The 13,657-nt window shown below is 42.4% G+C and overlaps 1 protein-coding gene across 1 annotated transcript; it reads right to left on the bottom strand.

Annotated features, from left to right (window-relative positions):
• Positions 1-802: 802 nt before the first annotated feature.
• mapk12b (mitogen-activated protein kinase 12b) lies at positions 803-10,998 on the bottom strand. Its single transcript, XM_017722310.1, has 12 exons — positions 10,788-10,998; positions 9,108-9,237; positions 8,956-9,014; positions 8,751-8,862; positions 8,592-8,621; positions 8,262-8,309; positions 6,691-6,805; positions 2,239-2,310; positions 1,929-2,008; positions 1,584-1,662; positions 1,334-1,507; positions 803-1,086 (listed from the first exon to the last, which is right to left on the bottom strand). Exons 1-12 carry the CDS (start codon positions 10,904-10,906, stop codon positions 1,010-1,012), a joined length of 1,095 nt encoding a protein of 364 aa, XP_017577799.1. The 5' UTR covers positions 10,907-10,998; the 3' UTR covers positions 803-1,009.
• Positions 10,999-13,657: the final 2,659 nt, after the last annotated feature.

Genomic DNA, 13,657 nt, shown 5'->3' with positions numbered 1-13,657 from the left:
CAAACACAGGAAAACTTCTTCAGTCCTCAAAATGTCTCAGTCTGTTTAACTGAAAGCTAAACTGGTGATAAAGCAGAAACTTTTGAATACAGGTTTATATACAGGTACATATATAGATTTCTCATGTTGGACACTAATAAAAAAGGTTAAAGGTTTTAACCAATTTGTATGGTTTTCTTCTATTAATGTGCTGATATTAAAGCTTTATAGATGCTTTATAAATACAGTACATTTGTGGAATATATTCACATATTGTATAAATAAGGTTTTAGCATATTGAGAAATAAAATAAAACATACAGTGTAAAATGAGCCACACCTTTAGTAAATGTATTACAAATTACAAATGAATAAGTTTCAAATATGTAAATACATAGGTAAATATTTACTGCTTAAAAATGTAAATCAGCAACGTTTTTGAGTTTGAAATGTGCTTTTTAAAAAGTTTCTTTCTGCTCACCTTTTGTATCCCGGTGTGAATGTTCTGATTTCAGCCTTTCATCTGCTTTTTATCAGCTTCCTAGCTCAAATGTGACATCACGCATCAATTACGATGCCATGCGCCAGCGGGCGGGGTCAGCTGGCGGGGTACCTGTCAATCATTTTCGACTAAATCAAAGCCCAGATTTGTGCTGTAATTCACTTTTTATGAAGCCTCTCACTGGCCGGAGTTTTGTCCATCATTTTGTGCTTCAGACACTCGCAGTAACTCTCCTGAGCTGCTCCTCTAAAAGAAGGCGGTACCTGTGCTGCTATTGGTCAAAAGCACAGCACTGGAAAAGGTGCAATGAGCAAAGCGCAGCAATATTTCAACATCTTTATTCACATTAAATACCAGCCAACATTCTGATTCTGTACATTTCATTCAGAAACTGCTTCATGTCTTTCTAAAGTATTTAATAAAGATATACAACCTTCACAAAGAACAAGAACGAGCAGTAAACTAAACTGTTCCGGAGTGATTCTGCTGTTTTAATGACATACGAAACACGACAAAAAGCCTCGTGCCCTCAGAGAGAAGTCTCTTTGGAGTCTCTGAGCTCTGTGAGTGGAGGCTGGAAGGAGAGGATCTCTGTAAAGGTGTGACCTGTAGAGGGAGACAGAGAAGAGGAGAAAATGTGAACTCATCTCTGACCAGATAAGATAATCCTTTATCAGTCCCACAGCGGGGAAATTCACAATGATGTGGCAGTTGGTTCCACTGCTGCCACCAGTTAATCATCTCTCTTTAATCCACTCTCTCTGTGTCCATCTCCGCCTTCGTTTTCCACTCATCTCTCTCTCTTTGCTTTTTCTCTTTCTTTTGCTTCCTGCTCCCCCTCCCCACTCCTTACGTTTCCACTGCTCCAGAGGCAGGTCAGTGTTGTCCATGGAATGGTCATAGGGTAGCGCCTCTGTCTCCTCCTCTGGCTCTCTGAAATCTGAGAACATCGGGAGCTCCAGAGCCTCAGCAGCACTCACACGCCCGTCAGGGTCCAACACCAGCATCCGTTCCATGGCACTTACCACTGATAGACAGATAGTTAGATAGACAGATAGACAGGTAGAACTATCTATCTATACACACAGATGTGTTCTACTTACCATCTGAGCTGGCTTTGAAGAAAATGGTGTGCAGGTCTTTCTTTGGCACTTTGGGCAGACTTCTAATGTAATTCTTTGCCTAATGACACAAGAGATCAATGTGAGAACTATACATTACACTGAGATGTCAGTTTATCAGCTATAACTACCTAGTATCTCACTCAGTAGTCATTTCATCAGTTGCACCATATGTAGGTAATCTGGTAAATCTGGTAGGAAAACTGCTGCTGCAACAATTTATCGCCTACTCTGCAACATCCATCGTTTGAAAATCTATGAATCATGCACTTGATTAAAAGTCTGCTCAGTGTAGATATGCTGTGTATGTTTCTCCCAACCACTTACATCCTGACTCTGTAGCTTCATGATGAAGTCCGGCGCTGGCGTTCCTGTGATTTTCATGATTTCTCTCAGCTGGTCCAGATCTGGAGCTCAGGGTTAAAGGCTAAACCACACAGAACACAGCTAGAGGCAATATCACAGTGGAAAAGGAACCAAGCGAGATGAACCAGTGCTTTTAGTTCATGTATGCACTGTGGCAGTAATGAGTGTTCATGTGTCTTTTGTTTTATTTTACAGAAATTATTTTAAAAAGACCAAAATTAGACTGTAAGTCTACTCAGGATTACTCAGGATTAGGCTGTGCTAAGGATACGATCATTTCCTTTGAAGAGCGGCCTCCCAAGGAGCATCTCTGCCGTAATGCAACCAACTGACCAGATGTCAACTAAAAGACAGAACGGCGTTCAGTAAGTAACAAGAAGATGGAAGTAATCAAACAGATAAATACTGATAACAGTTGTGACAGTGACGCCTTGTGGCTAAAGACTGAAATTACATTAATCTTTGACTTTAAAAGTACAACATATTGTACAACAATAAGCTGTTTATCATTATTTTTAACTCTTTTTGGGGCAATGTGTTGTGTCCTGAAGATAAGTCCATAGCTGTGTTGCAAAAGTCAGGATGCAGTCCAGGTGGGCTGCATTTCCAGACTGAATGCTGTTCCAACCAGCAGGATCCTTCACACACTGCAGCCTACATTCTGACCATTTTTGAGGGTGCTAACCAGAACATGTCCCATTATCTTCTGCCACTTTTAACCCTTTGTGCACAACTCTGACCTGAAGAAAGTTCCAGCAGACCAAAACCTGAAACCTAGGCTTGCTCTGAGACCGTATAAAACAGGCCTATAAACTGGACTACCACTTATAATAGTGCTATATTATTTTAGTTGTGTATGTTCAGGAGGTTTTAAATAAAACGCAAGGTGTGAAGTGCACCTGCTTTCAGTGAGTTAGCAGACAAGTTGTCCTCATCAGCTTCCTATCATTTATATCAACATCATTTCTTCCAAGTGATTTCGTGTGCTGCACTGTTACATCATCAGAAAGGAGGTGGTGCACAAACCTGCTTGGAGGAAATGATGTACTGAAGTGTTATAAATGGATTATACATCTGTATAATCCCTTCTCTCAGAAAGGACTAGTTTTACTCATTGTGTTATTATTGTAAACTAACAAGGATTATGAAAGTAACAAGTAATTCTTTTCACAGTGTACAGTACAGTCTGCTAAATCAAAGAATTCAGCAACTGCCCACTGACTTCCATTATGAGTGACTTTCGAATGAACAGTGTGACACAACAGACTCAGAAACTGAAGAAGGGTCTATGTGCAGGTTTAATAGTAGAAGAGGCAATCCAAAACTCGCGGTCAAAAGACTTTAGTGGTAGAAAGTCCGTTCGAACACCAAACATCCAAAACAAAGGGGCAAAAGGCAAAAATCCAAGAGTCCAGGCAGAGAGTCAGATACACAAAACAGGTAGATATTCCAAAACCTTCAGTATGCAGACACAAGCGAACTGGCAATACTTCACACTGCCTCGCTGAAAGGAAGGGGTTTCTAAGCAGTGGCTGATTACTGAAATAAGGTGAAGGTGGTTAAGATGCAGGTGGTTAAGATGCAGGTGGTTAAGGTGCAGGTGGTTAAGATGCAGGTGGTTAAGGTGCAGGTGGTTAAGGTGCAGGTGGTTAAGATGCAGGTGATTAAGATGCAGGTGATTAAGATGCAGGTGGTTAAGGTGCAGGTGGTTAAGATGCAGGTGGTTAAGGTGCAGGTGGTTAAGGTGCAGGTGGTTAAGATGCAGGTGATTAAGATGCAGGTGATTAAGATGCAGGTGGTTAAGGTGCAGGTGGTTAAGATGCAGGTGGTTAAGGTGCAGGTGGTTAAGATGCAGGTGATTAAGATGCAGGTGATTAAGATGCAGGTGGTTAAGGTGCAGGTGGTTAAGATGCAGGTGGTTATGGTGCAGGTGGATAAGATGCAGGTGGATAAGATGCAGGTGGTTAAGATGCAGGTGCTTAAGGTGCAGGTGATTAAGATGCAGGTGGTTAAGATGCAGGTGGTTAAGATGCAGGTGGATAAGATGCAGGTGGTTAAGATGCAGGTGCTTAAGGTGCAGGTGATTAAGATGCATGTGGTTAAGGTGCAGGTGGTTAAGGTGCAGGTGATTAAGATGCAGGTGGTTAAGGTGCAGGTGGTTAAGATGCAGGTGCTTAAGGTGCAGGTGATTAAGGTGCATGTGGTTAAGGTGCAGGTGGTTAAGATGCAGGTGGTTAAGGTGCAGGTGGTTAAGATGCAGGTGGTTAAGGTGCAGGTGGTTAAGATGCAGGTGCTTAAGGTGCAGGTGATTAAGGTGCATGTGGTTAAGGTGCAGGTGGTTAAGATGCAGGTGGTTAAGGTGCAGGTGGTTAAGGTGCAGGTGGTTAAGATGCAGGTGGTTAAGGTGCAGGTGGTTAAGATGCAGGTGGTTAAGGTGCAGGTGGTTAAGATGCATGTGGTTAAGGTGCAGGTGGTTAAGATGCAGGTGGTTAAGGTGCAGGTGGTTAAGATGCAGGTGGTTAAGGTGCAGGTGGTGAAGGTGCAGATGGTGAAGATGCAGGTGGTTAAGATGCAGGTGGTTAAGGTGCAGGTGATTAAGATGCAGGTGGTTAAGATGCAGGTGGTTAAGATGCAGGTGCTTAAGGTGCAGGTGATTAAGATGCATGTGGTTAAGATGCAGGTGGTTAAGGTGCAGGTGGTTAAGATGCAGGTGATTAAGATGCAGATGGTTAAGATGCAGGTGGTTAAGGTGCAGGTGATTAAGATGCAGGTGGTTAAGATGCAGGTGGTTAAGGTGCAGGTGGTTAAGATGCAGGTGGTTAAGGTGCAGGTGGTTAAGATGCAGGTGGTTAAGGTGCAGGTGATTAAGATGCAGATGGTTAAGATGCAGGTGGTTAAGGTGCAGGTGGTTAAGATGCAGGTGATTAAGATGCAGATGGTTAAGATGCAGGTGGTTAAGGTGCAGGTGATTAAGATGCAGGTGGTTAAGATGCAGGTGGTTAAGGTGCAGATGGTTAAGATGCAGGTGGTTAAGGTGCAGGTGATTAAGATGCAGGTGGTTAAGATGCAAGTGGTTAAGGTGCAGGTGGTTAAGATGCAGGTGATTAAGATGCAGGTGGTTAAGGTGCAGGTGGTTAAGATGCAGGTGATTAAGATGCAGATGGTTAAGATGCAGGTGGTTAAGGTGCAGGTGGTTAAGATGCAGGTGATTAAGATGCAGGTGGTTAAGATGCAGGTGGTTAAGGTGCAGGTGATTAAGATGCAGGTGGTTAAGGTGCAGGTGGTTAAGATGCAGGTGGTTAAGGTGCAGGTGGTTATGGTGCAGGTGGTTAAGATGCAGGTGGCTAAGATGCAGGTGCTTAAGGTGCAGATGATTAAGATGCATGTGGTTAAGATGCAGGTGGTTAAGGTGCAGATGGTTAAGATGCAGGTGTTTAAGGTGCAGATGGTTAAGATGCAGGTGGTTAATGTGCAGGTGGTTAAGGTGCAGGTGGTTAAGATGCAGGTGGTTAAGATGCAGGTGGTTAAGATGCAGGTGGTTAAGATGCAGATGGTTAAGATGCAGATGGTTAAGATGCAGGTGGTTAAGATGCAGGTGGTTAAGATGCAGATGGTTAAGATGCAGATGGTTAAGATGCAGGTGGTTAAGATGCAGGTGGTTAAGATGCAGGTGGTTAAGGTGCAGGTGGTTAAGATGCAGGTGGTTAAGATGCAGGTGGTTATGGTGCAGGTGGTCAAGATGCAGGTGGTTAAGGTGCAGGTGGTTAAGATGCAGGTGGTTAAGGTGCAGGTGGATAAGATGCAAGTGGTTAAGGTGCAGGTGTTTAAGATGCAGGTGGTTAAGGTGCAGGTGGTCAAGATGCAGGTGGTTAAGGTGCAGGTGGTTAAGATGCAGGTGGTTAAGGTGCAGGTGGATAAGATGCAAGTGGTTAAGATGCAGGTGGTTAAGGTGCAGGTGGTTAAGATGCAGGTGGTTAAGATGCAGGTGGTTAAGGTGCAGGTGGTTAAGGTGCAGGTGGTTAAGATGCAGGTGGTTAAGATGCAGGTGGTTATGGTGCAGGTGGTTATGGTGCAGGTGGTTAAGGTGCAGGTGGTTAAGATGCAGGTGGTTAATGTGCAGGTGGTTAAGGTGCAGGTGGTTACGGTGCAGGTGGTTAAGGTGCAGGTGGTTATGGTGCAGGTGGTTAAGGTGCAGGTGGTTAAGATGCAGGTGGTTATGGTGCAGGTGGTTAAGGTGCAGGTGGTTATGGTGCAGGTGGTTATGGTGCAGGTGGTTAAGATGCAGGTGGTTAAGGTGCAGGTGGTTAAGGTGCAGGTGGTTAAGATGCAGGTGATTAAGATGCAGGTGGTTATGGTGCAGGTGGTTATGGTGCAGGTGGTTAAGGTGCAGGTGGTTAAGATGCAGGTGGTTAAGGTGCAGGTGGTTAAGGTGCAGGTGGTTACGGTGCAGGTGGTTACGGTGCAGGTGGTTATGGTGCAGGTGGTTAAGGTGCAGGTGGTTAAGATGCAGGTGGTTATGGTGCAGGTGGTTAAGGTGCAGGTGGTTATGGTGCAGGTGGTTATGGTGCAGGTGGTTATGGTGCAGGTAGTTAAGGTGCAGGTGGTTAATGTTACAGCTCATTGCGATTAGGTTGAAAAATGCAAGAGAACCTCTTGAGTCATAGCACATTAGTATATCATTATTTTTTATGTGTGTGTGTGTGTGTGTGTGTGTGTGTCTCACCTGTTTGCGAGTAGCGCATCCAGTTAAGAATGACCTCGGGTGCTCGGTACCACCGAGTCACCACATAACCCGTCATCTCTGAGTCCGCCTGCCTGGCCAGCCCAAAATCGAGAATCTGCACACAGCACAACACTAACCTCAATATCAAAACATATCTATATACCACACCAGCTGTAATGCCACAGGGTTCGGGTGTAAATTTATGCTGAGGAGGACAGCAAAGCAGCAGTGAACACCTTCATAAGAGTAGCAGCTTCGCCACACTAGTAATCAGTCTTCACATGTTCATAGAGTCAAGCCCAAACGGTGCGCCTGTGGTCCTGCAGTCCTTATTCGTGCATGCGTGCAAGACTGCGGTCTGTAGGGTCTCTCATTTCTCATTTTGTTGTTCTAAGGGATACACACAAGAGCCCCCTATGAGTGAGGTGAGGAGCTATCTGCTATCTGGCTAACATGGCAGAGGAGAATATATTCAGATGTGAGTAAAAAGGCATTTGCTTATTTGTCACTGAGCTGCAATATGCTTGCAATCCTAATAAAAGATACTGTTGATGAGCACATTAGCTCATTTAATCTCATTTAGTGCATGCGTCTGCCCCAAGTGCATGCTTTAAACCTAGAGCCCTCAAGGTTTCTTGCCCTACAGGTCTGTACATTGTTGATGTCACTAAAGCGTGGACTATGAGAAGGACCGCAGGGCTGAGGGCACCATTTGGGACTGAGCTACAGTGACAGGAGTCTTAGACCCTTTTCATTGTATCACAGATGTCACCTTTAAAAATATATATATCATTTTTGTTATTTAATAATTAGGGCTGGGCAAAATGATAATGATATCATCTATTGTGATAAATGATGTCACAATATAATATAATATGCTTTTCTGAACATATTGTGGATATTGCCAGTACTTGTAGAACACTGACCAACTGCATGTTTCATTATATGAGAGCAAATTTCCCTCCTCTGATAATAATTATGAACACATTGTAGATTTACACGTTAAGTGATACTTTATTAATCCCACCTCTGCCTTTAACCCATCCGTGAAGTGAAACACCACATACACACACTAGGGGGCAGTGAGCACACTTGCCCGGAGCAGTGGGCAGCCCTATCCACAGCGCCCAGACAGCAATTGGGGGTTAGGTGTCTTGCTCAAGAACACCTCAGTCATGTGCTGTCGGCTCTGGGGATCGAACCGGCGACCTTCCGGTCACAGGGCCAGATCCCTAACCAGTTCTCTATGTTACATACAAGTCAACATAAGAAATCTAACATGTCTAAGAAGGTCACTAAGAAGGTATTAAATGATAAATAATGGACTGTAATTATTCATCTACAGCAATTTTTGTTGAATTTTGTCAAGTTCTTCTTTTCACTTCAGATTCCCAGATTCTGGATCATCAATTCCAAGCTTTACAACTGTAGTGTGTACACATACTAGTCAAAGGCAACCCGACAGAACTGAACTGTGTAGATTGCATCGAAAATAAGTACTTTTGATGCATTTAATTACATTTTTTAATTTCATTTTGGGAAGAATATGGACATAATAAGAATATTAGTACCTTCAGCTCACAGTTCTGGTTGACAGCCAGGTTTCCTGGTTTTAGATCCTGTTGAAGAGCAACCAAAGAAAGGCATCTTACAGAAACCATATGAACCCATACTTTTTTACCAACACACAAACACACATGCACTGTCGAGCGTCTCAAACATTACATGCACAGAAATTCTCTTCAAACGCTTTTGTACAGACAAATGCAAGAGCTAAAGGCTATTTTAAAGAGAGAGAAGAGTTGTGGAGAGAGGATGAATGGGTGTGGGTGTTGAATGGAGTGGCCATCCTACCGCCCAGCCCCCTCACGCATATAATTAACATGTCAGGGGTCACATACTCTGTGAATGATCCCAGCAGAATGAATGTACTGCGGAGGAAAAAAGGCAGGGAGTTAGCATGAAGACTGAAATTACGAAGGGAAATTCCACAGCGCCACATTCCTTAATCTACCTTCATAAAAGTTGCTGGAGTGCATAAAAATTAGTGTGCATTTAACCTTTAGGCCCCTCAGCATTTGATACACCAGAAACTGCACCCTGTCTTCAGACAATCTTTCCATCTTCATCAGCTTCCCAAGGTCAGTGCCCATGAAAGGCATCACCAAGTAACTGCCAGAAAGAGGAAACCGAGGGATCTCAGAAAGTGGCAGTAGATTAGAAACACTGCCTGCATGATTACTAAATGGGGAAAAAGCAACTCACAAATCCTGGAACCTGTCCAGCGATATTTCGGAAGTGAAGACATCCAACAGCCCAATCACCTGTTTCGCACAATAAGGATTTGGTCATCGAAAGCTATGATGTAGATTCCTTGCTGAGTAAAGCTGAACAAACATTGGATGCTACTAACTTACGTTCTCATGCTTCATGTGTTTGAGCAGTCTCAGTTCTCTGTAAGCTCGCTTGGCGAAGAGCCTGGACTGGAACGGACGATGGAGTTTCTTGATGGCCACCCGCACACCCGTCTTCCGGTCAATGGCAGAACTGTGAAGAAAAGCAGAGGATAAACCAGGAGAGGCCAAATATATGAAATCTCTCTTGGGTGACTGTGGCCATTCATTAAGAAAATACAGCAAGGATTGATGTTAGATGATGCTTCTATGACAAAGGCAATGTACAGGACACTTAACATCCCACTTAGAAACTTCATTAATACAACCAGATCTATAAACTATAAACTATCCTATAACTTACGAAATAAACTCTATAAACTACTCCATAAACTCTATATAAGCTCTACAAACTCTTAAAAATAACTTCTATAAATGTAAAATTAACTCTGTAAAACTGTATAAACGAATCTACCAACTCTTAAAATGAACTTTATAAACACTTAAAAATGAACTTTATAAACACTTAAAAATAAGCTCCATAAACTCTTAAAATGAACTTTATGAACACTATTTAATCTATAAACTCCTAAAAATAAACTATAAGCTCTGAACAACTATATCAACTCTTAAAAAGAAACTTTATAAACTAATCTATAAACTCCAAAATGAACTCTTAAAAGTAAACTCTAAACACTAATCTGTAAACCTTCTGTAAACTCTTTGGAGCGACGCCATTAAAGAACCACTTTTACGCTGCTAATACTTTAGTGGGTGATGTTCATAAGGTTACGCTGCACCCTTCATGACAACTGACATAGACCTACACAGACATTCAGAAAGGTGTACTCCCTGGAGTAAGTCTCTATTAACCTTTATGTCAGTGGTCATTACTCTAGGAGTCATGTAGCCTTACAAGCACTGGCCCTCAGTAAAGTGGTGCTGAAACACTTTCATAATGAGATGTGTGAGCGTGAAGAACCTTTCTAAAGTGTGAAGACCCTCCACATGATGTGGAGGTGGAGGTCCAGTGCCAATTCAGTTTCACCTACATCCACACAGCCTGGCTGAGATCCATTTAGGACCCTTTATTTTCACACCTTTATGAACGTGCCTATGTAGGAAGACTAACTCTTAGACAGCCACTGTTGTAAAGAAATAGAGGCCATTCGAGGGGCGAATACCCCCCCCCCACACACACACACACCCCCGTCTGCACCCCCCCACCCCCCACCCCCCCAAAACTAACACAGCCATTCAGATGCTCAGTGGACTGTTCGGACCTTTAAACGGGAGATTAACGACTTTATTCATTGTATTCGTAGTGACCATTAACAAAAGTTCGCACCAAAACCCAAATACATGATTAGAGAATGCAAAACCTGCAGGGCAGAAAAGGCTGAGAAGGAGTTCACGCTGAAACGAGTTTTCATGAAATTCAGCTGCTTCTGCTTGTTAAACACAAACAACGCAATCGACACATTGTTACTGACACGGCCCGCACGGAACACTTCGAAGGGGAACTGAAACTGAAACTGCTCTAAAACTGCAATGAAAAAAAGCCTCAGTGCGGCAGTCAGTTAAGACAGCGGTGGTCAGCCTCTTCGGGGAACAGCGGGTCATCTGCTTCTGTTAGAACAGCTACATGTTCACTGAAAGGCAGGCTGGTGTCTAGGCTGCTTCACGGAAAAGCAGTGTACTCACCAGACGGTTCCGTACGCCCCTGTGCCCACCTGCAGCAGATCTCGGTACCTCTCCGGAACATCCCACACTGTTTTGTTGACCTCTTGGCGGTAAAATCCTGCCCTGATGCGAAACGACATTCCGACCTGTGATAAAGTCCGTTTCTCCAGCTTTGAGCTCTATCATGAGTCTCTGTCCTCCACTCAGACACCCAAACACTGCTATACTGATCTCTCAGGGGCGTGGGGGAGGTGGTCTTGGGTCTATTGGGGGCGTTTCGCTTCCTCTGGACTTCATGTGCTCAGGAATCTCCCAGTAAGGCATGCCCACACATCCTGTCCGAAACACTCTCAGATACTAATAATCTAATAAAGATTCGATTATTTTGGTTATTATTCCACTAATTTACCTCATGCAGAGTTTCTCTTTACCGAGCTTCCTAAGAAAACGTGGCACTTTCACTAAGTTCATTAAAAAAAGACACTTTTCTTTGCTGTTTTTAACAAAGTATTAATGAAAGGAAGTGCTTAACCTTCAGAAAATGCTACTGTCCCGTCTCAGGCTGTCAAATGGGACCATATACAAACTATTTTCACCATAAATGACCGCATTACAGGTTTGAACACAGATCATAGTCCCTGTTTAGTTGATAATAATGCATTAAAAACCATATAACGTGTACAGCACACAGTGAAAGGAACGATAGTTTCATTAAAATGTTTGTTTCAAGCCGTTTTAATTTAATTTTCCTTTAAGTAACTGAGTTTTGAAAATGGGAAGAGAGTAACAAGTAAGCATTCAGGAGTGGTTAGCTGATTGCTTGAGAGACTACTAATAACCATGTACATAAATTAAAAAATATATATACTTTTTCTTACAATAGTTTTGGGTTGAATGGTCAAACTTTAACCGGGCAGTCAAATCTGTTTATTTGTGTGTAAATAAAATAAAAAAAACTGACTTTTTTGATAAATAAATACAATTTTAGGGGGAAAAAATTAATTTAGCATTACATTGCTTGGAACTTAACCAAATAACATTGTAAGTATGGTGTTATTATGATTTTAATGAAAATATTTCATAGAGAAGTTCAATGTTAGTGAGGTGGGGCAACCCAAAACCATCATATCATAGGACAAAGATATTTCATTCACAGCATTTTGGCAGACGCTCGACTTACAATTTGATCATTTTATGCAGGTAGCCTAAGGTGGTGTTAGGAGTCTGGCCCAAGGACTCTTATTGGTTTAGTGTAGGGTGGTTACCCAGGTGGGGATTGAACCCCAGTCTACAGTGTAGAAGGCAGAGGTGTTAACCACCACACTAACCACCACATGTTTATGACCATTTAAATGCTAATTTATAAAATGTTTTAAATTAAAATTTCAAAACATTTTACAAAAGTGAAAAAAAGGCAATAACAGTCACTTAACGGCGTCACTTTCGAAAAGGAAATAGGACGTTAAGTGAACTCATGGAAAAAGTCATATCCTCTAACACTCGTACAAATTGCAGCAGCAAACAAAATAGAGCTCAAAGCACCTGCTTACCTCACATAACGTCTGTTTATGTTACAGCACAGATTGGCCTTCTACAGAAACCCCCAGTGAAATACAGAAAACTCAGAGAGGCACTTAGACACCCAAACACTGCTATACTGATCTCTTAGGGGCGTGGGGGAGGTGGTCTTGGGTCTATTGGGGGCGTTTCGTTCCTCTGGACTTCATGTGCTCAGGAATCTCCCAGTAAGGCATGCCCACACATCCTGTCCGAAACACTCTCAGATACTAATAATCTAATAAAGATTCGATTATTTTGGTTATTATTCCACTAATTTACCTCATGCAGAGTTTCTCTTTACTGAGCTTCCTAAGAAAACGCCTTTGCTGCAAAAACAGCCTCTCTTACATATATCCACCTATTAAGCCTATGGCAGTTTAGCCCCACCCACTCACATTGAAGATATAAGGTGTGTTTCAGCCCTGAGTGCTTTTTGAACCAGGCACAATACAGGGCAGCCAATCAGAACAACGCTAATTTACATATATCAGGCTAAACAAAAACAGCCTGTTTAACTCTAAGGGATAAAGAGCGGTTGGGAAATTTAGAAGAAGTTTAAAAGACCTCAGTGTAATTCAAATGTTCTATACCCAGTTAAATATTTTTCCCCGTACAAGCCAAGAATCATTTAGGAAACTTTATTCTTAGACTGTATGTTGGTGCCATTCCCAGAACTAATAAGATATATAAAACTTCACCTCACCTATAAAAGAAGTTCATTTGACTAGTCTAGAGCTCGCCTACCAAAGGCAGGTCCAAGCCATGGTCCAAAAGACCACCTTTTTCTTGATCTTGATTTAATTTAGTTGAAGATTCTTACCCCACTCACTTTACTGCCACTAGAGAACTCTTGACTTTTCCGAGGGGGAGGGTGGGACTGGACTCAAGTGAATAGGGCTGGCTGGAGCCGTAACAAAGGCGAGCAATTCCTCTTGTCCTGAAGGAGCGCCTGGGGGACAATTGTTTTAAAGGCATGCTGGGAGACGTAGAGGAGAGAAACGCATCAATAAAGAAACGTTTTGGTTGCTTTTGACTTGAATGCATTTCGTAAAACAAAACTGTTGTAATGTTACCATGACTGCATCAAAGAAGAAAATAAACAACGTGAGCAAAAGCCCAATATTCTTTCCAGCTACTGATCTATACAGAGGTAGTCTTTTAGAGGTACATCAGTTCAATTAAACTCTACTTGGTTAAAACAATTTCTTTTACTGTTGCTTTTGGCGATGCACAAAGAATTATATAGAAATGAAAATGTTCAGCTCCGTTTAGGGCTATCTACATATTCTGAAGATACATTAATTTAAAGATCCTACACCTACATATCTACA

This window comes from Pygocentrus nattereri, chromosome 11 (genome assembly GCF_015220715.1).
Source record: "Pygocentrus nattereri isolate fPygNat1 chromosome 11, fPygNat1.pri, whole genome shotgun sequence".
NCBI classification, from domain to species: Eukaryota; Metazoa; Chordata; class Actinopteri; order Characiformes; family Serrasalmidae; genus Pygocentrus; species Pygocentrus nattereri.
This window is presented reverse-complemented; position numbering and strand designations above follow the sequence as displayed.

Excerpts from the sequence above, each read along its gene's own strand:
- mapk12b (XM_017722310.1), bottom strand. The coding sequence starts at position 10,906 with ATGTCGTTTCGCATCAGGGCAGGATTTTACCGCCAAGAGGTCAACAAA. Across the intron at positions 9,238-10,787 it reads GGGGCGTACGGAACCGTCTG|TTCTGCCATTGACCGGAAGA; the intron begins GTGAGTACACTG and ends TTTTCTTCACAG. Across the intron at positions 1,663-1,928 it reads TGAAGCTACAGAGTCAGGAT|GCAAAGAATTACATTAGAAG; the intron begins GTAAGTGGTTGG and ends TTGTGTCATTAG.